The sequence below is a fragment of the Piliocolobus tephrosceles genome, chromosome 8, assembly GCF_002776525.5.
Source record: "Piliocolobus tephrosceles isolate RC106 chromosome 8, ASM277652v3, whole genome shotgun sequence".
NCBI classification, from domain to species: domain Eukaryota; kingdom Metazoa; phylum Chordata; class Mammalia; order Primates; family Cercopithecidae; genus Piliocolobus; species Piliocolobus tephrosceles.
Genome location: NC_045441.1, coordinates 118,276,596 through 118,304,390, shown reverse-complemented (window position 1 = coordinate 118,304,390; position 27,795 = coordinate 118,276,596). Strand labels below are relative to the sequence as shown.

Genomic DNA, 27,795 nt, shown 5'->3' with positions numbered 1-27,795 from the left:
TTCTGGATTCTAGATGATTTTATTTTTTCTTCCGTCTGTTACTAGTTGGGAGCTAAACACTGGCCGGGGTCCCAGGCGGCTGCTGGAAAGGCGCCTTCCTAGGGGCAGAAGGCTCGCTTAGGAGACACTGGGGGCAGGGAGCGAATTCGCGGCTCTTTGTCCCCCCAGCAGTTCGGTCGAGGCTTTCCCCCGCCAGGCCGAGCCCCTGGTCTGGGCGCCCGATAGCTGGGTGAGTGGAGAGACTCCGGGAACACTAGGTGGGAAAGCGGCTCGCACAGTCCCCAGCTCCTCCGGGTGGGGGGACCCAGGCGCGGGCAGAGGCCGCCGCGGGGGCGGGGACCACCCACGAAGCCCAGCTCTCCGCCCCGGACGCGCCCGCCCCGCCTGCCTCGCTCGCTCCTCCCGGCGCCTGGAGGTCCAGCGCACCGCGCCGAGCTTCCTCGGAGTCCTCCCTACAGCAGCCTGGGGGAAAAGGGCGTGGAGGGCCCGGATAGGGAAAAGGGCCTTCTTCCTCCTCATCCCCCGTCCCGGCCCCAGTGGAGTGCTCATGTCCCTCCTCCCCATCCCCCTCCTGTTTTGGGTGACAAATTAATTTTAATTAGAAAAAAACACATCAGGTTTTGGAACAAAATTATGCTGTTTCTAGATCGGAACTGGGACTCTTTCGACCTAATTTAGAGCTGAGGGCGAGGCTGTGGGAGGGTGGCAATGCATCGGTTGAAGGAGACGTGCGTGTGGGGGGCAGCAAAGGGGAGGTGTGTGCGTTTAGGAGTCTCCAGTGCCGTCCTCTGCAGGGCCCTTCTACTCCTCCCCTTCCAGTTGCCAGAATGGAAAATTCATGGAGTCCAGCGTAGCCCAGGTCAACACGTTTTTTATTGCCACTTCTGGCTCCGCTCGTCCCAGCAAGATTCCTACCTCTTACCCTGCAGGAATACTGAGCTCCCATGCAGGGGAATGGGGTGGGGGTGTTACCACTTCTCCTCTGCACACTGCCAAGTTAAAGAAAACCCCACTTGCTGGAGAGGGAGGGCCAGACAGGGAGGAATTCAAGGGCATGTATGGCTCAGTCCCACTTCTGACTGCAGAGTATAGGGACCAGGGTTCCAAACTTTTTTTCAAAGTAGGGGAGGTGGGGAAGAATTTGGCTGCTGCTGTACCCCGTGCCCTAGCTGCCATGTTTCCATGGAAATGAAGGCGGGGCAGGATGTAGCTCACTCTGACTACCTGGGAGGATGGCAGGGCAGGCATTTGGTAAACATATCCCCCTCCACTCCCAGCTAGCACATACGGCTGTCCCCAGCCGACCCCCAGGCTCGCTCCTCACTGTCTGCTTCACTCCCTTCCCTTCTGGAGCTGGTATCATGCCAACTGAACTCCAGGCAGGGCTGCCAGTGCTACTCTCCACAGCCAGGTCTCAGTGGCACGTTAGGATCTAAGTATGTCCGCCAAGCTCAGGAGCATCCCTGATAGAGCTGGTGGTGGCAGTGCCTCGGTGAAACGGCAGCAGCACTACACTGTAACTCTCCGTGCAACTGCTGTTTCCCAAACAAAACTAAAAACATAAACCCAAACGCTTAAGGGTATCACTCTCGCACAATGCTGAGGGCTGGGATGGGGGAGAAGGGGCGCATCCTCCTGAGACCGGAGCCACCTGTGCACCCTGCCTTCTGCCCATCTGGAGTTTGCTTCTTCCCACTGGGCTGTCACTGGGGGGCTGGAATCCAAATCTCCGTTTGGTGCTGTTCTCAGCACCCGCTGCTGTTGGTTGATGAGGCTTGCCAGTTGACATGGTGAGGAGGTGCAGGATGGCTTCTCAATACCATGGGTCAGCCCGGTGCTGCTGGTTGTAGAGCTGTAGCTTGATCTGATCTTTGATCTGATTCACTAGGATCTGGGACAGCAGAATTCCCACCAGCTGGGAGAGGCAAGAAGGAATTGGGCCCTCAGCAGTGAGTGATGGCTTTGTTTTCCCTGGCTCGATCTTTCCAGTGCGGCCAGCACTATCCCTTTCCCCACCCTCAGCCACGTCAGTGCCTGACACCCTCGCTGATTCCCGAGGGCCTTCCCCAAAACAAAGGAGTCTTTACAGAGTGTGTGGGACCCACAAGTCTCACAGGGTAAGTTACCTGGGGGATGGCCAGGCCTAGAGCCACACCACCAAGTAAGAATAAGTTGCTGTGTATCCAGTTGACCAACTTGTCAATACAGCCATTGGTGTAGACGACTTTGCTAGCTTCCAAGTAGTCAAAGGCCTGCATACCTTGGCCACACATAGTGTTGATCACTGCCTGGGGAAAGAGTTGAAAAGCCAGTTGGGACTCTAATTCCAATAACTTTTTGTTTGGGGCCTTAGCTGATGGGCTTCCGGAACACCCTTCCTAAACTCCTAAATTGTCAGAGAATATATGTGGAGGATGTTGGGTTGGAAGTTGCCAAATGCAGACTTCCCTTCCTCTGAGAGGTCAGGGTCCAGGTCTCTTTGCTCTGGGTGGTGGAATAATCTGTACAACAAACCCCCAAGACACAAGTTTACTTATGTAACAAATCTGCACAGGTACTGAACCTGAACTTAAAAGTTAAATCTGTACCTTCTGAACTCCATGTGGGCTACAGGAGTGCGAGGTTAACAGAAGCATCAGGCCGGGGTGAATGAAAACACCTGGCACCTGTCCCACATGACTGGTTAAGCTAGGGGATGGGGATTCCCAATAGAAGCTGCCCCCATCAGAAAGTGACTCAGCTCGCTGCCCAGGAGGAAGTGAGGTGGGATGCTGGCTTACCTGGTCAGGGGTAGGCAAGCAACAGGAGTAAGGCACAGAGCAGCGCTCTCGACTGGGGTTGTCTTCCGAGCAGTTGAAATACATGTTCTGGGACCAGTCCTTGTAGGAAATCCCTCCACAGCAGCTAAACTGCAACAAAACCCACCAGAGGTTAACAATTACCCACCCCTCACACTGAGGTGACAAGGGGAATTCTCAGAGCCACCAAAAGTCTATAGGAAGCTTCCACTGGGAACTTCGGGTTGTGTTTTAACACAGCCTTAAACTTTGAGCTCCGGCTTCCCAGTTGCCTTCGCCTGAAGATATTCTCACTTCTTAATTTCTATTACTTTGTATATCTGGTTATAACTTACCACTGTGCTTGTTGGTATTACAGTTGAGTTGTACATATATTTTGTTTTACATAGTCAGCTATAATCTTCTTGAGAGAAGTTTTTGGCTTTGCAGGCAAATGGAAGTGATCAAAAGTATTGACTGATATAATTAAAGGATCAGTGCTGAAAAACTTCTCCTTAAGATAGAGGAATCTTCAATATTGTGAGTCCATCATTACTCCATGAGAGCAAACTGGATCTCAAAGTCAAGTGTCTATTGCACCAGAGAAAGGGGAACTCAGGACTTGTCTCAAAGCACTTTTACTTAAAAGTTAACTTTTTTGGCCAGGTGCTTGGCTCACACCTGTAATCCCAGCACTTTGGGAGGCTGAGGTGGGCGGATCACCTGAGGTCAGGAGTTCAAGACCAGCCTGGCCAATATGGCAAAACCCCATCTTTACTAAAAATACAAGAATTAGCTGGGTGTGGTTTGGGGGGCACCTATAATCCCAGCTACTCAGGAGGCGGAGACAGGGAGAATCACTTGAACCCAGGAGGCGGATGTTGTAGTGAGCCAAGATCATGCCATTGCACTCCAGCCTAGGTGACAGAGTAAGACTCTGTCTTAAGGGGGGGAAAAAAGTTAACTTTTTATTTTTTACTTATTTATTTTTGAGACAGAGTCTCTTTCTGTCACCCAGGCTGGAGTTCAACGGCACGATCTCGGCTCACTGCAACCTCCACCTCCCAAATTCAAGCTGTTCTCGTACCTCAGCCTCCTGAGTAGCTGGGACTACAGGTGTGCACCACCAAACCCGGCTAATTTTTGTATTTTTGATGGAGACAGGGTTTCATCATGTTGGCCAGGCTAGTCTCAAACTCCTGACCTCAAATGATCTGCCTGCCTTGGCCTCCCAAAGTGCTGGGATTACAGGTGTAAGCTACCATGCCTGGCCTAAATGTTAACTTTTGATTCATAGCAGCCTTGTTCACAATAGCCAAACGGTGGAAGCAACCCTTGTCTCCACTGGTGAATGAATGGATAAACAAAATGTGGCATATACATACAGTGGAGTATTATTCAGCCTTCAAAAGGAAGGAAGTTGTGGCACATGCTACAATAGAGATGAAACTTGAAGACATGCTAAGTGAAATAAGCCACTCAAAAAAGCATTAACACTGTAAGTCCACTCATTTAAGGTACCTAGAGTTGTAAAATTTACTGACAGAAAGTAGAACAGTGGTTGCTGGGGGAGAGGAAAATGGAAAGTTAGCGTTCAATGGATACAGAGTTTCAGGAGAGGAAAATGGGGAGTTAGTGTTTAATGGATACAGAGTTTCAAGAGAGGAAAATGGGGAGTTAGTGTTTTTTTTTTTTTTTTTTGAGACGGAGTCTCGCTCTGTCACCCAGGCTGGAGTGCAGTGGCCCGATCTCAGCTCACTGCAAGCTCCGCCTCCCGGGTTCACGCCATTCTCCTGCCTCAGCCTCCCGAGTAGCTGGGACTACAGGCGCCCGCCACCTCGCCCGGCTAGTTTTTTGTATTTTTTAGTAGAGACGGGGTTTCACCATGTTAGCCAGGATGGTCTCGATCTCCTGACCTCGTGATCCGCCCGTCTCGGCCTCCCAAAGTGCTGGGATTACAGGCTTGAGCCACCGCGCCCGGCCGGGAGTTTGTGTTTGATGGATACAGAGTTTCAGCTGAGGAAGATGAGCGTTTGTTCAGGTGATGGTGGTGATGGCTGCACAACAACTGAAGGTACTTCATGCCACAGATCTGCATGCTTAAAAATGGTAAATTTTACATTATGTAAATTTTATCACAATTTTTAAAATGTAACTTTCTTTTTTTTAGTTTAGTCAAGTGCAGAAGTGGAATGGGGAGGGGGGAAGAGTAGAACAAGGAGTTCGATCTGTAGCTGACAGTGAACAATCAAATGAGATAACTCACTCCCTTCGGAGCAGCCGAAAATGTCACTTTCGAAGAGGTAATATTCAAGAATCTGCGCAGTTCCTCATCCCCCTGTAGGTAACCACTTATAACACAGTAGATTACAATATATACTGTTCTGTGTCTTTAAAAGTACGTTTAAAGCACTCTGCTATGTATGGTTTTTTGCCAAACCCCTTCCCAGAAGCCATTACCTGGCAGGTAATGAAGAGCTCCACAGGCATAGAGGGTGAGGCAACTCTTGGGATGACGTTCACTTTTACCCACAGTCCCCCGGACCACTGGCTGACCCATACCTTTTTCTGGCCAAAATCAATGAGGTTCTGCAGATCCAAGTCATCTCGGTAGTGCACAATGGCATTGTTGATGATCTCACTCACTTTCCCTCGAGCCTGCCGGAGACATGGGCAAGGAATCAGAACAGAGGACTAATCCCTAACTTGCTCCTTCCTGCAAAAATAACAGTAGACAGGGGTCATCCTTCTTAATTGAGTCTGCCTTGAAATCAGAACTGAGTCCTAATGGTGGAAGACAGCCAGTTCAGTTCCAAAGCCCATCCATCCCAAGGCCCTCAGGTACCAGTGGGCAGGAGAAATGCTGGACCTGCTGTTGAAGCTTTTCAGAGACACATTTCAAGATATTCCAATGCATATCTATCTCTGAATGCTACTATCACAAAATACTTGTTGACTGATGAAAATAAATTAATTTTTAATTTTTTAATAGGAAGTAGCTTACTGAGCTGAGGCACTGCCCTCTAGTGGACATGAGATAATTGCATCTCTTTAGACTCAGCTATTTAATACATCATTTCAGGATCTTTCTAAGCCAGGAGGACTAGGAAACTGGGAATTAACTCAGCGGCTCTCGATTTCATAATTTTCTCTTCTCTCCTCCCCTCCCTACCCCTCCCCTCTTCTTTTCTCTTTTCTTTTCTTTTCTTTTTTTTTCTTCTCTAGAATACAGTTTTACTGTCGCCCAGACTGGAGTGTAGTGGCACGATCTCAGCTTACTGCACCCTCCTTCTCCTGGGTTCAAGTGATTCTTGTGCCTCAGCCTCCTGACACCCAGCTAATTTTTTTGGTGTTTTTTAGTAGAGACAGGGATTCGACATGTTGGCCAGGCTAGACTCGAACTCCTGGCCTCAAGTGATCTGCCCGCCTCGGCCTCCCAAAATGCTGGGTTTACAGGCATGAACCACCGCGCCTGGCCCAATTTCATAATTTTCTACCATAGTCTCTTCCTTCCTGCCCCACTACTTTTCTCAAATTTTCTTTCCATAGTTTTGTACTCTGCCCTTGGCAATCATTTGCCTTTTGGGAAAGGCATTCTAGTTCTTAAAAAGGAATGTCACTGAATGGCAGACCATTTCCAGATATGGCAAGCATCGTTCAAAACATTTTCGTGGCCGGGCGCGGTGGCTCACACCTGTAATCCCAGCACTTTGGGAGGCCGAGGCAGGTGGATCAGGAGGTCAGGAGTTCGAGACCATCCTGGCTAACACGGTGAAACCCCGTCTTTACTAAAAATACAAAAAATTAGCCGGGCGAGGTGGTGGGTGCCTGTAGTCCCAGCTACTCGGGAGGCTGAGACAGGAGAATGGCGTGAACCCGGGAGGCGGAGCTTGCATTGAGTCAAGATTGCGCCACTGCACTCCAGCCTGGGTGACAGAGAGTCTCCATCTTAAAACACACACACACACACACACACACACACACAACCCTTTTCTTAAGCCAAGCATGGTGGCACATGACTGTAATCCCAGATACTTAGGAGATGGAGGCAGGAGGATCACTTAAGTCCAGGAGTTCAAGGCCAGCCTGGGCAACCTAGTGAGACTCCCATCTCTTAAAAAACAAAACCAACAACCACCCCCCCCACAAAAAAAAAAGAAAGAAAAAAACCGCAAAACAAAATCTTGTTCTCTTCCCCCTTCCTTCCTTCCTTCTGTTTATCTCAATAAACAATTTTTAAAAGAAGTAAGAATGGCCCACTTGATTATTGAGTTTGATTCTGTCATTTGCCATTAAAGTTTCTAAATTATTTTAACTTTGTGTTTGTATAATTTACTTCCCTGTTAGCTTCTCAGACTGTCAGAGGAAAGCACCTTATGATCTTAAAATTCTCTTCAAATATGATGAGCTTACAGGCAATTCATTCACCCTTAATGAACTTTGCGATGGCTGGTGTTTCTCAATGGAAGGAGCGCTGTGGTTCATTAACCAGGCTAAACGTGGGCAGGAACTTTCCCTCCTCCCTCTGGGCCACACCTGAGGAGGCCTCCCGGCTCCCAGCATTACCTTGTCTGAGAAGACGAAGCCCAGGATCCCAGCGGCCAGCTGCAGCAGGAACACGGCGGTGAGGCAGAGGGAGAACTGTGGAGCAGCAGGAAGAGGAGGCGTCTGGGACCACTCAGGGCAGCGGCCCTTCCCAGGGTCATGGGGATGCTGGGAGCTGCCAGGCAATTCTCCCAGATGCCCCACACATGAGAAAGGCAGCTGCCTCTGGGACACTGTCCTGGGGGTGGCCACCCTGTGCTGGGTCACCTGGGCTGAGCTCTGCACTGAGGAGCGGACAGCACAGGCCTGGGGGTAGGGTGGGACAAGGAAACCAAAGGGCCCTAGGAGGCTAAGAGGCATGATGGGGAGAGGGCCAGGGTCTTTCCTGTGGGGCCTTGACCACTCACCGTCTGCAGGAGGCAGATGTTCTCACGGAGGGACCCAATGCAGCCACAGAAGGTGAGCAGGAACATGAGGACACCCACCACGACCAGCAGGATGGCAGGGTCCACCGCCAGGCAGGCTAGGGCTGCTTCTGGAGAAGGAGCCGGATCTCAGCCTGAGCCCGGTGCCCACTGAGGAACCCATGGATGGGGTGGGAGGGTGCCCCAAACTGTTCTCCTTCCCCTGGTGGGGGAATCTCCAGTATGGTTGGATGAAGGTTAAGGGGAGGCAGCACCCCTGTCCCAGGGGGAGAACCAAAAAGGGGCCAGAAGGGTTGTGTCATTTAATTTGAGAAACTAATGAAATAAAAGCCTTCATTCCTGGGCTTAAGAGAGGAGGGGCTGCTTTCCCTCCAGAAAAGAATTAGAATGGTATTAGGCTCACCAGCTTTGCAGATTCTGTTTCCTGGAGACTTGTGTGGTGAAATAGGAATGGTGGTTGGGTTTCTCCAGAACAGAGCTAGGGAGGGGCTACAGCCCTTGATGACTGTCTGCTCCCAGGGGCCTAGCTTCTTTCTCAGACACTTCCTAAGCCTCAAATGTAGGCATATCCTGGAAGACTCAGAGGGGCTCAGGGAAATCCAGGGGCACTGGTATGGAGGGGGTCTGACACCTAAGTAGACCATGAAGATTTGGCTCCAGGGAGGCTGCCTCCTTCAGCACCATAGCTAATGTGTGAGGGCCAGGCTGAAGGAGGCAGAGGGGGAAGGGGCATGGCACAAGGTGGAGCAGGGAGGGAGAGCTACAGCTCACCTGCATGCTTCATCAGTCGAGCGTAGACACCCACAGCCACCATCACCATGGAAATCACCTGTGGAGACAGGGAAAGAACCAGACCCTGAGATTCTGGAAACCAGAGAGCCCTGAATGCCGTGAGTAACCTAGGAGAGCAGGAGAAGGACAACTTTCCTAGGACTCAAAGGTGAGCATCTTTCACCTCCCCAGTGATTCTGCTGATAGAATCTGCCAGGGATTTACCTCCATGAGACTTTTTTTTTTTTTTGAGATGGAGTCTCACTGTGCTGCCCAGGCTGGAGTGCAGTGGCGTGATCTCAGCTCACTGCAAGCTCTGCCTCCCAGGTTCACGCCATTCTCCTGCCTCAGCCTCCCAAGTAGCTGGGACTACAGGCACCTGCCACCATGCCCGGCTAATTTTTTTTTGTATTTTTAGTAGAGACAGAGTTGCACTGTGTTAGCCAGGATGGTCTCGATCTCCTGACCTTGTGATCCGCACACCTCAGCCTCCCAAAGTGCTGGGATTACAGGCGTGAGCCACCACACCCAGCCTCCATGAGACACTTTTACTCACATTATATTTTTCATTATTCATTCAGTCCTCACAACACAATTAGGTTGTGAGGCAGTTATTATGCCCACTTTGCGGATGAGGACATTAAGGCAATCCAGGGTTAATACTAAACAGTGATTAAGAATATGGGCTTCAGGCTGGGCATTTTGGGAGGCCAAGGTAGGAGAATCAACTTGAGGCCAGGAGTTTGAGACCAGCCTGGGTAACACAGTGAGAGCTTGTCTCTAGACACACACACAAAATAATAATTAGCTGGGTGCAGTGGTATGCACCTGTAGTCCCAGCTACTCAGGAGGCTAAGGCAGGAGGATGGTTTGAGTCCAGGAGTGCAAAGCTGCAGTGAGCCATGACTGTACCATGGCACTCCAGCCTGGGTGACGGAGCGAGACCCCGTCTCTAAAAAATTTAAGTTAAAAATTAAAAAGAACACAGTCTTCAGAGCGAGTCAAACTTGGGTACATATAGGGTAAATTTCTGAGCCTCAGTTTCTGTATCTGAGGATGGGAAGTAAGAACAAACAACTGATAAGATTACTGTAAGAATCAAATAAAATAATGCATGGAAAGCATTTAACACAATGCCTGACAATAAATATTACCTATCATTATTGATAGTTAACTTGCCCAGGGTCACAGAGAAATGGAAAAGTTTTGAATTCAAATCTATCTGCATCAAAGGGCAGGTTTTATACCTAAAGCAGGCCTGGGCGGTTGCATACTCCCAGCTCTCTAACCCTCTTAGATGTCAATATCGTGTCAAGTACAAAAAGAAAGTGCACTCCAATGTGAAGGACTGTGTGTGAGTGTATGTGTGTAAGCACCGGAACTGCCTTGGCAAAGGAACCTTTATCTTCACAAACTCTGATTCCATTGTGGAGGAATAGAGAGGAGTTTAGATCTTTCACATTTTGTGGCTTCTCCCTGAGAGAACAAACCCATCAGAGACTAATAGGAGACCCCAAAGGGGCCTTATCTGCCCCCCAACCCCCAGGTCTCCAGGGGTGCAGCGCAGCCCCAGTGCCTACTTCCCTTGGCTACCCTTTTTTGTGCCCAGTCTCCAGGCTGGTGCTAAGCAGCAGCTGGCTGTTGCCATGGCAACAGATGGGGCCAAGCTCTGGCAGGAGAGAGTTCTCAGCAACAGGGTCTTGACCAACTCAGTGGGGAAGGAGATGGCTGGCTAGACACCACTGTCCTGCAAGACAGAAAGTAGCTGGAAAGAGCCACCATGAGGCTTTGGTGGAAGAAGCGAGCTAGGCCCCCAGAACAGGTAATAGGGTCAGATGAGTCCCTTGGTACAAAGACATTTTTTCCTGTAGGCCTCCTTGTTGAAGGTCCTCTGCCATCTGGCAGGGGATGGCAGGTGCATTCAGCAGTAAATGGCAATCATTATCTAAAACCACATCTTCCAGAACTCTTCTCTGCCTGTATGTACAGCCCCCTCTTTTTTGCAGGGTGGGGGAGCAGGGTCTTGTGCTATTGCTCAGGCTGGAGTGCAGTGGCATGATAATAGCTCATTTCAGCCTTGACCTCCTGGGCTCAATTGATCCTCCCACCCTAGCCTCCCAAAGTGCTGGGATTACAGGTGTGAATCACGGCACCCGGCTAGCCCCGGTCTCTTCCCACCTCACATCATTTGACCATGCCTCTAACTCAGGGCCCGAAGTGTTATTGCCAGCCTTCATACTCTTTGTCCAGGAGGGAGGGAGCTGCTAGTAGAGCTGCAGGTGCCAGCTGGCGCCTTGTCCCACAGCACTGCCAGGCTCACAGAGCATGGGGGAGGCAGGGAAACTACACGACAGAGATGCCAGTCATTCCCCAGGCCTGGTGGCCAGTCCTCCGCCACAGTGAGTGAGCATCTCTGTCTGCCCTTTAAAACCCACCACAGGCCGGGCGCGGTGGCTCACGCCTGTAATCCCAGCACTTTGGGAGGCCGAGGCGGGTGGATCATGAGGTCAGGAGTTCGAGACCATCCTGGCTAACACGGTGAAACACTGTCTCTACTAAAACTTCAAAAAATTAGCCGAGCATGGTGGCAGGTGCCTGTAGTCCCAGCTACTTGGGAGGCTGAGGCAGGAGAATGGAGTGAACCCGGAAGGCAGAGCTTGCAGTGAGCTGAGATTGTGCCATTGCACTCCAGCCTGGGTGACAGAGTGAGACTCTGACTCAAAAAATAAATAAAATAAAATAATAAAATAAAATAAAATAAATAAAATAAAATAAAATAAACCCATCACAGCCAATCACAGTTCTGAGTGTCATTTCACTGAACTATCGAAAAATGTGTATCTGCTCTTGATTTCTGTTGCTCCCAGGCTCTCATTGTTTTTCATGTTAAAATTTCACCAGGGTGTATAATTTTCCACAAAGATGTTCCCTGATTAAATCGTAGTACAGATAAAACAACAAAGGCCAAACAAGCACTCTTCACAATAGCAAAGGCATGGAATCAACCTAAATGCCCACCAACAGTACGGGATAAAGAAAATGTAGGGCCGGGCCAAACGTGGTGGCTCACGCCTATAATCCCAGCACTTAGGCCAAAGCGGGTGGATCATGAGGTCAGGAGTTTGAGACCAGCTTGGCCAACATGGTGAAACCCCATCTCTACTAAAAACACAAAAATTAGCCGGACATGGCGGCACATGCCTGTAGTCCCAGCTACTCGGGAGGCCGAGGCAGGAGAATCACTTAAACCTTGGAGGTGGAGGTTGCAGCAAGCTGAGATCGCGCCATTGCACTCCAGCCTGGGTGACACAGTGAGACTTCATCTCAAAAAAATAAAAATAAAAAAGAAAGAAAAGAAAATGTGGGACCGGGTGCGGTGGCTCACCCCTGTAATCTCAACACTTTGGGAGGCTGAGGCAGGTGGATCATGAGGTCAAGAGATCGAGACCATCCTGGTAAACGTGGTGAAACCCCATCTCTACTAAAAATACAAAAATTAGCCAGGCATGGTGGCATGTGCCTGTAGTCTCAGCTACTCAGGAGGCTAAGGCAGGAGAATGACTTGAACCCAGGAGGCGGAGGTTGCAGTCAGCCAAGATCATGCCACTGCCCTCCAGCCTAGAGAAACAGCGAGACTCTGTCTAAAAAAAAAGAAAAGAAAAAAGAAAATGTGGTCCATATACACTATGGAATACTATGCAGCCATAAAAACCAATGAAGTTGTGTCCTTGCAGCAACATGGATACAGCTGGAGGCCATTATCCTAAGCAGATTAACCCAGGAACAGAAAACCAAATTCCACGTGTTCTCACTTGTAAGTGGGAGCTAAACATTGAGTACACATGGACACATGTACTTGAGAGTGAAGGGCAGGAGGAAGGAGAAGATGGAAAACTACTAATGCTTATTACCTGGCTTATGAAATATCACCCCATGACACACAATTTACCTATATAGCAAACCTGCACATGTACCTCTGAACCTAAAATAAAAGTTGAAAAAATGGGTGAGTAAGTTAACTCTATTTACAGGCCTGTAATTACAGCAGTTGCTCTGTCTCTATCTATGGTAGAGAGAATAATGTCCCCTCAAAGATGTCCATGTCCTAATTCCTGGAACCTGTGAATGTGTTATTTTTCATGGCCAAAGGAACTTTGCAAATGTGATTAAGAATTTTGAGCTAGGGGGATTATCCCCAAGGACTCAATACAATCACAAAAGACCTTCTAAGAAGGAGGCAAGAGGGCCGGAGGCAGAGAAGGAGATGACAATGGAGGCAGAGGCCGGACTGCTGTGGTGCTATGGATGGAGGAATGAGGGCTGCCTCTAAAAGCTGGAGCAGGCGAGGAGGCGGTTCCCTCCTAGCACTTCCTGAAGGAATGCAGTGCTGCCGTATTTTAGCCCCGTAAGACCTGTTTGATTTTAGCCCGGTGAGACCCATTTTGGACTTCTGGCCACCAGAAATATAAGAAAATTAGTTTGTGTTGTTTTAAGCCACTGAGTTTGTGGTCATTTGTTACAGCAGCAACAGGAAACTAATACACTATCCAAACCCAATTCATCCGCTGCTATGCAGACAGTACACTGAGGATCCTGAATCCATGTGCTATATGGTGGAGGGACAAGAGCATTTATAGCTGAAAGCATATGCTCAACTTTGGCTGCCATTAGAGTCGCCTGGAACTTAGGGTTGTTGGGAGAGAGGCTTAAAAAACTGCTAATGCCTAGGCTGCATCCCAAACCAAGTGGATCAGAATCTTTGGCATTGGGACTCAGGCAACAGTATTTCTGAATGTGTTCTCGGTTATTTCAATGTGCAGCCAAGTCTGAGAACCTACAAGCCTAAAGAACAATCAGCCAGGGATCTAGAGCCACAGATGCAGGCTACATTAAAATCAAGATTAAGTCGGCTGGGTGCGGTGGCTCACGCCTGTAATCCCAGCACTTTGGGAGGCTGAGGTGGGTGGATCACAAGGTCGGGAGATCGGGACCATTCTGGCTGACACGGTGAAACCCCGTCTCTACTAAAAATACAAAAAAATTGGCCGGGCATGGTGGCAGGCACCTCCCAGCTTCTCGGGAGGCTGAGGCAGGAGAATGGCATGAACCCAGGAGGCGGTGGAGCTTGCAGTGAGCGGAGATCACACCACTGCACTCCAGCCTGGGCAACAGAGCAAGACTTCATCTCAAAAAAAAAGTCTTTAATATTATTAATATTTAATATGATCATTAATGATATCTCTACCCTGAGCTTTCAAATTCTACATTTCACAGCTTGACCTTGCACACCCCCATTCCTGCCCCCACTTCCCACCCTGGATTCCTCAAAGCTACTGCCTTTCCAAAGTTAGTGCTGCTGCTGCTGTTCGTAGCATCACATTTGGAGGTGAACAGAAATTTAGAAGTGGGTTTGGCCACTCACCTCTTTTTATAGATGAGGCCAAAAGAGTGGAAGTAACACTTAATCAAGTGCATATGGGTGCAGTGCACCATCTGGACCAAATCCAACCTCCCAATCTCATTCTGGAACTCTTTCCTCTATGTCAGAATTTTCTGTAAAATCCTTATAGCACCTCACAATATCATGAATGACCTCCTTTTGCGACGAGGATGGAGATAAAGACATTTCTCTTCTTTGGATAGCTTTTCACATTCTGACTAGAATGAAGCCTAGCTGGAAACTTTTAAGAGCTAGATACAACTTTTAAAATGGCTGAGTCTAGCTTTTAGCAAAATATATGTTCCTGAAAAGTTGTCAGTCAAATTATATAAAATGATTTGCACACACCAGTACCATTATCTCTATGTAAGGTGAGTGATCACCTTGTAATGAAAATAGCCATCCCCTGGGCTCCTTGGAGAAGTGGCTGATTCTAGGATGGGGGCAGGAGAGGCACAAGATGAGCCTAGGGCATCTTTTTTTTTTTTTTTTTTTTGAGGTGGAGTCTGGCTCTGTTGCCCGGACTGCAGTGCAGTGGCCAGATCTCAGCTCACTGCAAGCTCCGCCTCCCGGGTTTACGCCATTCTCCTGCCTCAGCCTCCCGAGTAGCTGGGACTACAGGCGCCCGCCACCTCGCCCGGCTAGTTTTTTGTATTTTTTAGTAGAGACGGGGTTTCACCGTGTTAGCCAGGATGGTCTCGATCTCCTGACCTCGTGATCCGCCCGTCTCGGCCTCCCAAAGTGCTGGGATTACAGGCTTGAGCCACCGCGCCCGGCCGCCTAGGGCATCTTGTAGTGCCCCAAAGAAAGGAAATGCTCACGAAGAAACAAAAATGAATTCCCCACATCACTATCCCCATCAATGTGAGCATCCCAAAGGGACACAGAAGCCAACTGAAAGAGTTCCCAATGGCCAAGGCTAGAATGATTTGAGCGTCAAAATGAAGAAATATTGAATTATTACCCAAAATAAAAAATACACATCTGTGGGCCCATGCTGATATAAATAAATGACTTAATGAATAGTGCAGAAAAGACAAATCTCCCACGTAGAAGAATTTCAAATAATTCTCAAGGAGGTAGAGCTTAACTTCTTACTCCTTCAGTGAAGACTGTGCATAGTGACTTTCTTCCAAAGAGCACAGTGCGGAACACAGGGGGAAAGGCTAACTCTACAGCGGAGGAACCTGATAAACACTACTTCATCGAGGCCATCATCGACAATGATCATGTTGCCAAATCACTTGTATGATATGATGTGATGTGATGTGCTGTGATGAAAATGGCACTTTACTTCTCTGGTCTTCCTCCCAAAAGCCATAACCCCAGTATTATAATGATGAGAAAAACAGCAGGCAAGTTCTGATAAAGGGACATTCTACAAAATACCTGACCAGCACTCCCCAAAATGGTCAAGGTCATTAAAAACAAAGTAAGTCTAGGAAACTGTCACAGCCAAGAGGAACCTAAGGAAGCATGACAACTAAATGTAATGTAGGGCAGAACATGGTGGGCCACGCCTGGAATCCCAGAACTTTTCGATGGCAGAGGATGGTTTGAGCTCAGGAGTTCGAGACCAGCCTAGGCAATATAGACTTCGTCTCTACAAAATATAAAAATAAAAATAATCTGGGCATGGTGGTGTGCACCTGTAGTCCCAGCTACTTGGGAGGCTAAGGCGGGAGGATCAGTTGACTCCAGGAGGTTGAGGCTGCAGTGAGCCATGATTATGCCACTGCACTCCAGCCTGGGCAACACAGCAAAATCCTGTCTGAAAAAGAATGAAAGAAAGAAAAAAGTAATGTAGTATCCTGAATAGGATTCTGGAACAGAAGGATATTAAATACAAATGAAAATAAAAACACAATAAAGTGTAGACCACAATGATAATACTATTAATTACAACAAATTTATCATACTAATATGTTAATAACAGGGAAAACTGAGTATGGGATATATGGGAACTCTCAATACTATCTTAACATGTTTTTAGTTGATATATGTAAATTGTATGTATTTATGGGAAACGTATGATATTTTGATATATGCGTACAGTGTTTAATGATCAAATCAGGGTATTTAGAACATCCAACACCTTGAACATTTATCATTTCTTTGTGTTAGAAACATTTTAAATCTATTTTGAAAAATACAATATATTGTTGTCAACTATAGTCATCCTACTGTGCTGTTGAACTCTAGAACTTATTCCTTCTATGTAACCATATGTTGGTACCTATGAACCAGCCTCTTTTCATCCTCCTGACCCTGGATCCCAGTCTCTGGTAACTATCATTATATTCTCTACCTCTGTGAGTTTCACTTTTTTAGCTCTCAAATATGAGTGAATACATGCAATATTTGTCTTTGTGTGCCCAGCTTATTTCACTTAACATAATGACCTCCAGTTGTATCTATGTTGCGAATGACAGGATTTCGTGCTTTTTTATGGCTGAATAATATCCCATTATTTATATGAATCATATTTTCTATATCCATTCATTTGTAGATGGACACTTAAGGTGATTCCATTTCTTGGCTATTGTGAATAGTGCTGCAGTAACATGGGAGTGCAGATGTCTCTTCAATATATTCATTTATTTTCCTTTGGATAAACACTCAGTAGTGGGATTGCTGGATTGTCTAGTAGTTTTAATTTTTGTTTTTTTGAGAAATGTCCATCTCTGTGCTATCTTCTCAATTTTTCTGTAAAACTGTTCTTAAAAAATAGTCTATTACCACCCCCCACCCAATTTGTTAGTTCATACTTTTTATTTTTATTTATTTTTTTTGAGACAGAGTTTCGCTCTTGTTGCCCAGGCTGGAGTGCAACGGCACAATCTCAGCCTACTGCAACAGCGCGATCTCAGCTTACTGCAACCTCCGCCTCCCAGGTTCAAGCGATTCTCCAGCCTCAGCCTCCCAAGTAGCTGGGATTACAGGCATGAGCCACCACACCCGGCTAATTTTGTATTTTTAGTAGAGACTGGGTTTCATCATGTTGGCCAGGCTAGTTTCAAACTCCTGACCTCAGGTGATTCACCTGCCTCAGCCTCCAAAAGTGCTGGGATTACAGGCGTGAGCCATCACACCCAGCCTATATGTTTTTTAATATCAGATTTTCATAAACTAGGGTTAACTTGCATACAGTTTTACAAACTTTAATCTGGGTGATTTCCCATCAATCACACCAAAACTTAAGGCAGTGGATCTTCCCCCCTCCCCCACCCCCACCCAACAGACAAGGTCTCACTCTTGTGTTGCCCAGGCTGGAGGGCAGTGGTACAATCATAGCTCATTGCAGCCTCAACCTCTTGGGCTCAAGAGATTATCTTGCCTCAGCCTCCTGAGTACAGGCACATGACACGATGTTCACCTAATTTTTAAATTTTTTGTAGAGATTGGATCTTGCTAGGTTGCCCAAGCTGGTCTTAAACTCCTGGCACATGGTGATCCTCCTGCATTGGTCTCCCAAAGTGCTAGGATTACAGGCATGAGCCACCAGGCTTGGCTAAGGTAGTGGATCTTAAAATTGTTCAAGTGACAGAGCACTGGGAAGTCACAGTGCTCTGCTGGTGTACATTATAGATTTTGTCATATTATTCTTTTTTTTTTTTTTTTGAGGCAGTGTCTCGCTTTGTCACCCAGGCTGGAGTACAGTGGCACAATCAAGGGCTCACTGTAGTCTCGACCTCCTGGGCTCAAGCAATCCTCCTGCCTCAGCCTCCTGAGTAGCTGGGGCTACAGACATGTGCTACCAACTGGGCTAATTTTTAAATTTTTTTTAGAGACAGGGTTTCACAATATTGCCCAGGCTGGTCTTGAACCCCTGGGCTCAAGTGATCCACCCGCCATGGCCTCCAAAAGTGCTGGGATTCCAGATGTAAGCCACTGCACCTGACCTCTTTTTTAAACTTTAATACATTAGTACTGTGACCTAATTTACAGTCCATATGTAACTTTCTGCAATTATCCCCAAAATGTCCTTTGTAACATTTTTTTTGTTTTTTATCCAGGATCCAATCAAGGATCATGCATTTAGAGATTAAATCTCCTTCAGCCTGGAACAGTCTCTTGGCTTTCTTTTCTCTTTAATTTTCTTCCTTTGTTTTTGGTCTTTAAGACACTGACTAAAATTTATGGTAAAATACACGTGACACAAAATGTACCATTTTAGACTTTTTTTTTTTTTTTTTTTTGAGACGGAGTCTCGCTCTGTCGCCCAGGCTGGAGTACAGTGGCCGGATCTCAGCTCACTGCAAGCTCCGCCTCCCGGGTTCACGCCATTCTTCTGCCTCAGCCTCCCGAGTAACTGGGACTACAGGCGCCGCCACCTCGCCCGGCTAGTTTTTTGTATTTTTTTAGTAGAGATGGGGTTTCACCATGTTAGCCAGGGTGGTCTCGATCTCCTGACCTCGTGATCCGCCCGCCTCGGCCTCCCAAAGTGCTGGGATTACAGCCTTGAGCCACCGCGCCCGGCCGCCATTTTAGACATTTTAAAGTAAACAGTTCCATGACCTTCAGTACATTCACATGACTGTGCAACCATCACCACCATCAGGGTGCAGTGCTTTATCATCACCCCAAATAGAAACTCTATACCCATTAAACCATCACTCCCCATTTCCATCACCCCGTCCTCTGACCCCAGCCCCTGGTAACCACAAATCTGCTTTCAGTATCTATGGGTTTGCCTATTCTGGACATTTCCTGTCATTGGAATCACACACTATGTGACCCTCTGTGTCTGACTTCTTTCACTTAGCAGAATGCTTTCTTTTTTCTTTTTTTGAGACGGAGTTTCACTCTTGTTGCCCAGGCTGGAGTGCAATGGCACAATCTCTGGCTCACCGCAACCTCCGCCTCCCGGGTTCAAGACATTCTCCTGCCTTAGCCTCCTGAGTAGCTGGGATTACAGGTATGTGCCACCAAACCTGGCTAATTTTGTATTTTTAGTAGAGATGGGGTTTCTCCATATTGGTCAGGGTGGTCTCGAACTCGCAACCTCAGATGATCTGCCCGCCTCGGCCTCCCAAAGTGCTGGGATTACAGGCATGAGCTACTGCGCCTGGCTCACTTAGCAGAATGTTTTCAAGATTCATCTGTGTTGCAGCATGTGTTACTTCATTTCCTGTTTGTTTGTTTGTTTGTTTGTTTTTTGAGATGGAGTCTCGCTCTGTTACCCAGGCTGGAGTGTAGTGGTGCAATCTCAGCTCACTGCAATTTGTGCCTCTCAGGTTCAAGCAATTCTTGTGCCTCAGCCTCCTGTGCAGCTGGGATTACAGGTGTGTGCCACCATACCCAGCTAATTTTTGTAGTTTTAGTAGAGGTCGGGTTTCACTATGTTAGCCAGGCCACTCCTGACCTCAAGTGATCTGCCTGCCTCAGCCTCCAAAAGATCACAGGCGTGAGCCACCGCGCCCTGCCAACTTCATATCCTTTTATCGCTGAATAATACTTGGTTGTGTGACTATAACACAATTGTTTCTTCCTTCCTCCATTGGTGGACATTTGTGTTGTTTCCACCTTTTGCCTGCTGTGGATAGTATTGCTACGAACACTTGTGTAAAAGGTCTTGTTTGAATATCTGTTTTCAAAGTTCTCTATACCTGGGAATTGCTGAGTCACATGGTAATTCTATGTTTAATTTTTTAAGGATCTGCCAAACTGTTTTCCACAGCGGCTGTGCCTTTTTACTTCCCCACTAGCCATGTGTGAGGGTTCCAATGTCTTCTCATCCTTCCCAACACTTGTTCTGACACTTCTTTGGACACTGACAGTTTTTATGTTTCGGCCAATTGTTTTGCAGAACGTCCCTTGATTTGGATTTACTTGGCTGTTTCCTCACAGTTATATTCAGATTACATATATTTGACAAGAATATTACACAGATACTGCTGTGTCCAACTCACTGTATCATGTGAGGAGACAAACATTAATTTCTATTATAGAACTAAGGAACAATTTTACTAAGAGATGTGGCTGCTAGGTGTATGTCTCTGCGTTTCATAAAACAACGCAGGCAATATTCTAAATAAATCGTTTCCTAGTTTTCCCTAATAGTTAGTTGCTACTTGTCCTCTTCTGTTTGCCTTTTGTTAGCACTTGCAGGCAGATAAACAGCTGCAGGTACTAATGTTAATGGAAGAAAGGAGAAGATGAAGAAAATTTTCTCATCTTGACTTTTTTTCTTGCAAATCTGGAAAAAATAGTCATGATTTGATGTTTAAAAGGAAAAACCCTTATTCCATCCCGTAAGACAGTAATTCAGAGAGGAAAGGCTGCAGGGCCTCAACTTGAGGTCCTGAACAAAGGTTGTTCTCCTGGTTCTTATGCCCGAATGCCAATAATTACAGGCAAATTCATTCCCAGAGTCCATCTCTACTGGATTGCATTTAAGACCAAGGTAGGGCCGGGCATGGTGGCTCATGCCTGTAATCCCACCACTTTGGGAGGCCAAAGTGGGGAAGATCGTTTGAGGCCAGGATTTGAAGACCAGTCTGGGCAACATAGTGAGACCAGTCTCTAAAACAACAACAACAAAAAAAGTAGCCGGGCATGGTGATGCACGCCTGCAGTCCGAGCTACTCAACAGGATGGGGTGGGACATTTGCTTGAACCCAGGCAGTTGAGGCTGCAGTGAGCTGTGATCCCATCACTGCACTCCAGCCTGGGTTAAAGAGCAAGACCATGTCTAAACAAACAAACAAATGAACAAATAAATACGTAAATAAAAATGTTAAAAGACCAACGTGGTGGACAAGCCTTGAGAAGCAGATGTTTCCTCACAGTTAGATTTAGTTAGATTCCTAGGGAAGGCCCCCGGAGACAACAGTGTGGCTCTGTTCATGGGATAAATAGGAAATTTCTCCATAAACTAAAAAATATAAAGCTACCAATAATGATTGTCTCCTGCTGAGCTTTTTTTCTTTTCTCTTTAATTTTCTTCCTTTGTTTTTAGTCTTCCTTTGTTATGGTAAGAACGTGAGCAAACAGGGCTGAGCAAAGGCTGGCCCTTCCCTAGCCAGTCCCTGTCTGCTTGCCAGTCTTTCGTCCTCCCTGGAGGAGCACTCAGCCTCACCCTCTACGTCCACCCCCAGCAGGTGACCTCTAGGAGCGTTTACAGGGACAGCAGTGGCATTACTTTTTGTTGAATGCCAAGGACCAGGTGCTGGGCTAAACACTGTCTCATTTAATTCTGACCACAAACCCAAGAGGGCGTTAGGATCTCCATTTTATAGAGATGATGTTCAGAGAATTCCAGCAACTTTCCTCAGTTCACTTGGCTAGTGAGCAGCTGAAGTGGGACTGGAACCTAGGTCTGGATGTCCCCAAAGCCTCATGAGCTTGGCCATTTGGTTGCCTTCCTATCTCTGCCTCTCAGCACCCCCAGGATTTTGCATATTCACCTCAGCCATCACGGGAGATAAGAAGCAGCTGCTTGTGGTTCCCTTGGGGGAACAGCTGATAATCTCCAAATGGTCTAGGGCTCAGGCAGGGGAAGGAAGATTGCAGCTGGTGGGGAGGGATAGGGTGCCAGCAGGGCCCAGGAGGTGGCTCAGAGGGAAGTCTCTGGAACAGCGCTCTGAAAAGGAAAGGCATGGCATTGCCACAGGGGGGCCACCCGCAAGTGCAGCTTCCAGGGAAAGCCCTAGCCTTGTCTGTCTTCCATAGTCCAAAGCCCAGGCTGCAAGAAGCAGTGGCACCCGACTGTCTCAGGGCCCACACCCCCTCCTTAGAATCTCTTTTCTTCCTCTTTTGAAGGTGATGGTGGAGACAGCTGAGGGTAAAGTGGTTCCCTGTGTGGCAATCAAAACCCTGTCCCTGCTCAGAGGGAAGTGGGCAAGGCAGTGGTCTCCACCTCTGGTTTCTCAGTCCTCCCTACCCTTATATCTGGATGAAGCCAAAGAACTTTCAGCCTGTGGCCCCAGAGCAGGGCCACTTCTCTCCCTGCCCATGACCTTCACATACTGGTCTTTCTGTGCTCTCCGTGGCGCTGCTGTTACAGGTGTCTGAGGTGGCGGCTGTCCATGTGAGGCTGGCTCTCAGCGCTCTCCCTCCGGATTGGGGGACACTGTCCCTCTGAAGTGGAGGAGTTCACAGGGCTCCTTCCTCAACAATGTCTGGGGCCAAGCCTTTGGCATCTTCCTCAGGCCATGGCTGACTTTGTTCTTCCAAGGTTAAGAAAGAGGAAGGGAGGTCTAGCAAGGGCTTGCAGTAAATAAACATTCAAACTCACAGCCCTGGAGGGACTGGCCTTGCACTAACCTCTTACCAGGATCTGAGAGGCATTCTATGTTTTCTTTTTCCTTTTTTTTTTTTTTTTTTTTTTTTTGAGATGGAGTTTCGCTTATGTCGCCCAGCCTGGAGTGCAATGGCATGATCTTGGCTCACTGCAATCTCCGCCTCCCGGGTTCAGGTGATTCTCCTGCCTCAGCCTCCCAAGTAGCTGGGATTACACGTGTGCACCACCATGCCCAGTTCATTTTTGCATTTTTAGTAGAGATGGGGTTTCACCATGTTCATCAGGCTGGTGTCGAACTCCTTACCTCAGGTGATCCACCTGCCCCGGCCTCCCAAAGTGCTGGGATTACGGGCATGAGCCACTGTGCCCAGTCTTCTTTTTTTCTTTTTAAAGGCTGCTTTAAGTTTATGGTTTTCTACTTGGTACAAGGCAAACAAAGCTGCTGGGGAGTTAAGAAGGTGTGCATGCGACCTGCATAGCAAAGGAGATGGTTCTTGTCTTCATTTCCCATATTTTGTAATTTTTGTTGTTTTTATAAAAAGCATCTATCTTCAGTTATTGAAGCCAGCCAAGTCTATGGGGAAGATGGGGGGCGGGGGGAAGGAGGTGATGGGCTCTACCTCCTAGTGTATTTGGAAGTATAGGATGAGGAGGCTGGATGGCAGAAAGGTCCCCTGCCACTTAGAAGAGGTTTTTGCCTGGCTTGATGCCTGGTTACGTCCTCATGATTTTTGAACCAGATGAAAAGAGATGGTGCTGAGAGTGGTCTGGGTGATTCTGAGTGCCCAAGGACTCCAATACAGTAGTCCTGCACGGGAGAGTGGATTTCTTGAAGAAGATGCCCCACCGATGGCTTGGCTCAGCCTAGGGAAGACCTGAATGGGGGTCCATATACGTAGCAGTAGAAGTGAGAAAATCCACATGCTGTAGACAGTAGGTACGTGTGGCTCTGAGGAAGGGATGGCTGCCATGTTTCTGACCTAGCTTAAGGGAAGGGATGCCAGGCCACCAGACCCATCACAGGGGAGAACACAGTTGGGTACCTCATCACCAAGGTGCTCAAGGACCCCAGGTTGAGCTGCATCTTTACAGGCCAGTGTCCACGAGGGAGGGAGGATGGGCACCATGCCCCTACCCTGTGGGGTTTGCCCTCTCACTCGTCATCCAATAAACATTCAATAAGCACCCAATTTATGCCAAATGCAGCTGGGCGTTGGGGATCCAGAGGTGAACAGGGCTGTGCTCAGCCTCGAGATCCCGAAATCTAGAGGGGGAGACGGAGAAGTAAACACAATTGCAGCACAGGTAAGGGATGTGACAATCGAAGAATACAGAAGGTGCCATGGGAGTCCTGAGGCATAGCTGCTAGGGAAGCCTGGGCTGAGACACAGGGGCTGGAGGTCTGAGCTTCTGGGCTCTGCCTGACTCAAAAGCCAGCCAACTGCTGCCCTCAGTGGGAAAAGGACCAGTGAGGAAGGAGGTGGGCGGCACTAAATGTTCCTGACAACACATGGCCAAATTCATAAAGCAGGCACCACCCCAATGTCTTTCTCTGTAAGAAGCTGTCCCGCACAGGGAGGTGAGGAGAGGCAGCTGCTCTGTAGCCGCCCTGATTTAAATACAACATTTAGAATCTTAGAGCAGCTACTCCAGGCCATGGAATCCCCATAGTCAGTAACCCAGCAACACGATTCAGGGAAGAAAATCAGAACTCCCAGGTCAAAGGGGAAGTGAGATTTGAAACACGAACAGTAGGAACTGGTCCCTGTCCCCAGAAATTCATTAGCTTTCTGAGTCAGACTCCAAATGCCCCAAGAGTCAGGGCTTCTAGAGCAAGAGCAGACATAGCCACCATCACCACCAGCACCACTGAATGTGAGCCCAGAGGACGCCAGACACCTTCCTAGTGGGTTCCAGGCACAGACACAATAACCACGGCCACGTGGCCACTCCAGAAGCTGGCCAGAGCACGCACTCTGCCTGCAAGGGTGTGGGCTGACCATCATCTCATCCATAGGTGCTTCCTGGGCAGAAGAGCGGAATTTGATTAGGATGACAGAAGTCTACAAAAAAGAAAGCATGGGAACCAGTCCCTGAAGAGGGGCTAGGAAGAAAGATGGCCCCCAGATCTGGGGAAGCAGCCCTTTCTCTCCAGCTGCTCTTGTATGGAAAATACCTGTGCAGCACTGAGTTTGGGGGAGAAGGGACATTCAATAAGACCTGAAAAGTACTGTCCCCTACGAAGGGCAATCAGGACACAGGGAGATTCATCCTTAGATCCAGCTCCAGGTTTTGAAGAAAGAAAACAGTAGGCTGGGCGCGGTGGCTCAAGCCTGTAATCCCAGCACTTTGGGAGGCCAAGACGGGTGGATCATGAGGTCAGGAGATCGAGACCATCCTGGCTAACATGGTGAAACCCCATCTCTACTAAAAAATACAAAAAACTAGCCGGGCGAGGTGGCGGGCGCCTGTAGTCCTAGCTACTCAGGAGGCTGAGGCAGGAGAATGGCGTGAACCCGGGAGGCCGAGTTTGCAGTGAGCTGAGATCCTGCCACTGCACTCCAGCCTGGGCGACAGAGCAAGACTCCGTCTCAAAAAAAAAAAAAAAAAAAAAGATAACAGTCCCCCAAATGATTCATTCATCCTTAAATAGTTCACTAAGGCAGAAATTGTTTCTCCTTTAGAAGAGAAAGATTAAAGTCAGAGAGACAGATACATTGGCTTAGGGTCACACAGTAAGTTGGTGCCAAAAAGATGCTGAGCCTCTTGTCCTTCAGTGTGCTATTTCTAGAGCCTCTGATTTTTTATGAGTCTACTGTAGGGCCAAGAAAGGGCTCTATTCTAATTTGGGGTGGTGCTAGCTTGGCCACCCGGGTCTTCTGACCTTGAATGTACCATTTTTACCAAGGTAAATGGGTCTGTGGAGCCAAACTCTTTCCTGGCTGAGATCTCTCAAAGTCATTTATCTGATAAAAGGGGGGTAGGGTGGAGGTAAGGGGTAGGGAAGCTCGAGAAAAAAAAGAAGACCAGGAACACAAGTGTAACAGATGCACCCAGCTGTTGTCACTGGCAAGCACAGACAAGGGTGAGGTGCCGACGGCTCCAATGGAGACAGTCTCAGCAGATAAAGGAAGTCAGAGTGATGACCTAAAGTCCCTGAGATGCTAGTGCTGGCTCCGAGGATGGCACGTCACTGGCCTGGCACACTCAGTGAGCACAGAGGAGACTTCACTGATACTTGCCCGTAGGTGGGGAGTCTCTTAGCACACTCTCAGCACTGGCAGAGTGGTAAGGGATTTTCTTGTTCTTTCCTAACCTCCAGCTGAAGCAGAACCTAGACTATGGGAACTTGGGTTGACTGGTTGACTACTAAAACTGCCAATACCCCAGCTATAGCAGCAGCCATCTGCGCTGAGGACTTCCCCCAGAGGCACTGTGGTTCAGTAGAAAGGTCACCAGACCAAGCCTGCTAACCAGCTGTTGGACCTTGGACAAAACATTTAACATTTCTGTGCTTTAGTTTTCTACATTTTATAGACATAAACACAGATGCTGGACAAGATGTCTTCTAAAATGTTTTTCCAGTTCTAAAACTGAGCATTTGATAGGAGCCCAAGTTTCATTTTCCCCAGGAGTATGATGGCTGAGTACGCTCTCATCACCACCCTCTGAGATTTCTCTCATTTGTCCCAACAGGCCAGCACTTATGTGCTTTGTGTCTGCACTTCACCCCACGGGCCCTGTGAAACCTTTACAGCAAAGGGCTCAGATGTCTGTTTTGCTCCCTCCCCTAGGAAACATATTTTAGACTCAATTCTTCCCTCTTGTAAGTCTGAACTTTAGGTCTCCAGCTGAAATGGGGAAGGATGGTGGGCTCTAGAAGCAGCAGTTCTGGTGTGGTAGGAGCCAGAAGAGGAGGTGAATGGAGGAAGGACGTCCCTATGTTCTCACACCCCAGAACCTCCAGGACTCTCTAGAGCCAGGAAACAGGGTCGAGCTGGCATTGCATGATCTGGTTCAGCTCAGTTCTCAGCTTCAGCAGTCTTTCTGCCACCCCTGATCACACTAGGTTGGATTTGTGGGGGAGGGAGCCAAGACCTGCAGACATGAACATACATGCTTAGGTCGGTCAAGTCAACAATGAACGGGCAGAGTGGGATGGGAATCCAAGTGTCCGGAGTCCCAGCCCAATACTTTGTCCACCCCAAGCAGAAGATTCTGAAAGAACCCCTGGCCCTCCGGCCCAACACGGGGTCCTGTTTAAAGACACTGGGGACTGTCAGGCTCCGGGGTGAAGTCTGGCCCTGAGAAGGGTGGCAGGGAGGGGGCAAAGTTTGGGGCAGTGCTGGGAAAGGCAAGACATCTGCGCCTGGAGGTGACTCTTCCCAGACTTTGGGCGGGTGTAGGTGGGGGTAGACGAGGCCTGCAAAAGGAAGAGATGATGCCCATAACCCATCTTCTCTGAAGTGGTGGAGAGAGAGGTTTGGGTTTTTCCTTCCTCTTCTTTGCCAGCCAGGCCTCCAGGCCCCCAGGCCTGAAAGTCACCTGCCACCGCCGACCCCCTTCATGAATGTGCCAGTGGGTCCGCCTTGGGCCAACAGGCTGCCTCAAACCTACATTTCTAGCCTGACACAGACCCTCCTCCAACACCCCGACAATACCCATCAGTCTTCACTGATTCCCTGGCATACCCTCCTCCCTACAACGCCCCCTGCAGACGCGGCGTCCCCGGGGTGTCCCTCCCCAGGATGAATTCCCCCGAAGTGCTGTCAGCCCAGAAAACTCGGCAGTGCAGCTCCCACGCGTGGGGCACTCCGGGCCACCCCTCCACCCCGCGGGTGGACCCCGCCGCCCAGGTGCCCTCGACCCCGAGACTCACCCAGAAGAGCATGTTGAAGAAGAAGAGCAGGTATTTCACCAGCGGGCTGACGAAGGAGAACTCCTCCCCGGAGGCGGCCGGCGCCCGGGGTCTCCGCGCCATGGCCCCGCCGCCGCCGCCCCCGGGGGCCTATTTCCCAGTGGCGGCCGGCCGGCCTGTGCGCCCAGCGCCCGGGGGCATGAGCCGCGCCGCGCAGGAGCCCGGCCGGCGGGGGAGCTGCGCTGCGGCGGGAGGCGCTGGAGCCGGGGGGCCGGGAGCCTCGCGGGCAGGGGAACTGCGCCTAGAGCCGCCGGAGCCGCGGTGGGCAGCGCGAGCGGCGGAGACTCAGCCGCGGCCGCAGGACCAGCCCGGCCAGCCAGGCGCCCAGGAAACCCGGCCCGCCCCCGGACGCCCATTGGCGCGACGGCTGGAGCCCGACTTCCCATTGGCTCGTGGCTGATGTCACTAAGTATCCAGCCATCCCTCTCCACCGAGAATCGGGGGAGACACCTGTTTTGTGAGGGACAACTTGTTAAAGGGTCAGCGGTTCTGCCTCTCCCCTACCCCGAAGGGAAAGCATTCAGGCTGCAGCTGCTCACAGGAACAAGAATGAGGAGAAGGAATGCACAGTGCATCCCACACCCATGTCCGCTGCCCAGTTGCTGTGCACGTATGCAAACACACATACATTAAAATCAACAAGTACGCACACCGTGTGTTGAGCAATGCGCCGA

General features: G+C 48.9%; 1 protein-coding gene across 2 annotated transcripts; it reads right to left on the bottom strand.

The window, feature by feature from the left end:
- On the bottom strand, nucleotides 1-27,452 carry TSPAN33 (tetraspanin 33). Of its 2 annotated transcripts, none has more exons than XM_023223487.1 (8): nucleotides 27,083-27,452; nucleotides 8,519-8,576; nucleotides 7,730-7,854; nucleotides 7,344-7,418; nucleotides 5,340-5,435; nucleotides 2,781-2,909; nucleotides 2,127-2,288; nucleotides 1-1,915 (listed from the first exon to the last, which is right to left on the bottom strand). In XM_023223487.1, exons 1-8 carry the CDS (start codon nucleotides 27,182-27,184, stop codon nucleotides 1,814-1,816), a joined length of 849 nt encoding a protein of 282 aa, XP_023079255.1. In that variant the 5' UTR covers nucleotides 27,185-27,452; the 3' UTR covers nucleotides 1-1,813. The 2 variants fall into 2 exon arrangements, with proteins under 2 accessions (XP_023079255.1, XP_023079254.1); XM_023223486.1 differs by having other exon boundaries at nucleotides 852-1,915; nucleotides 7,730-7,857.
- Nucleotides 27,453-27,795: the final 343 nt, after the last annotated feature.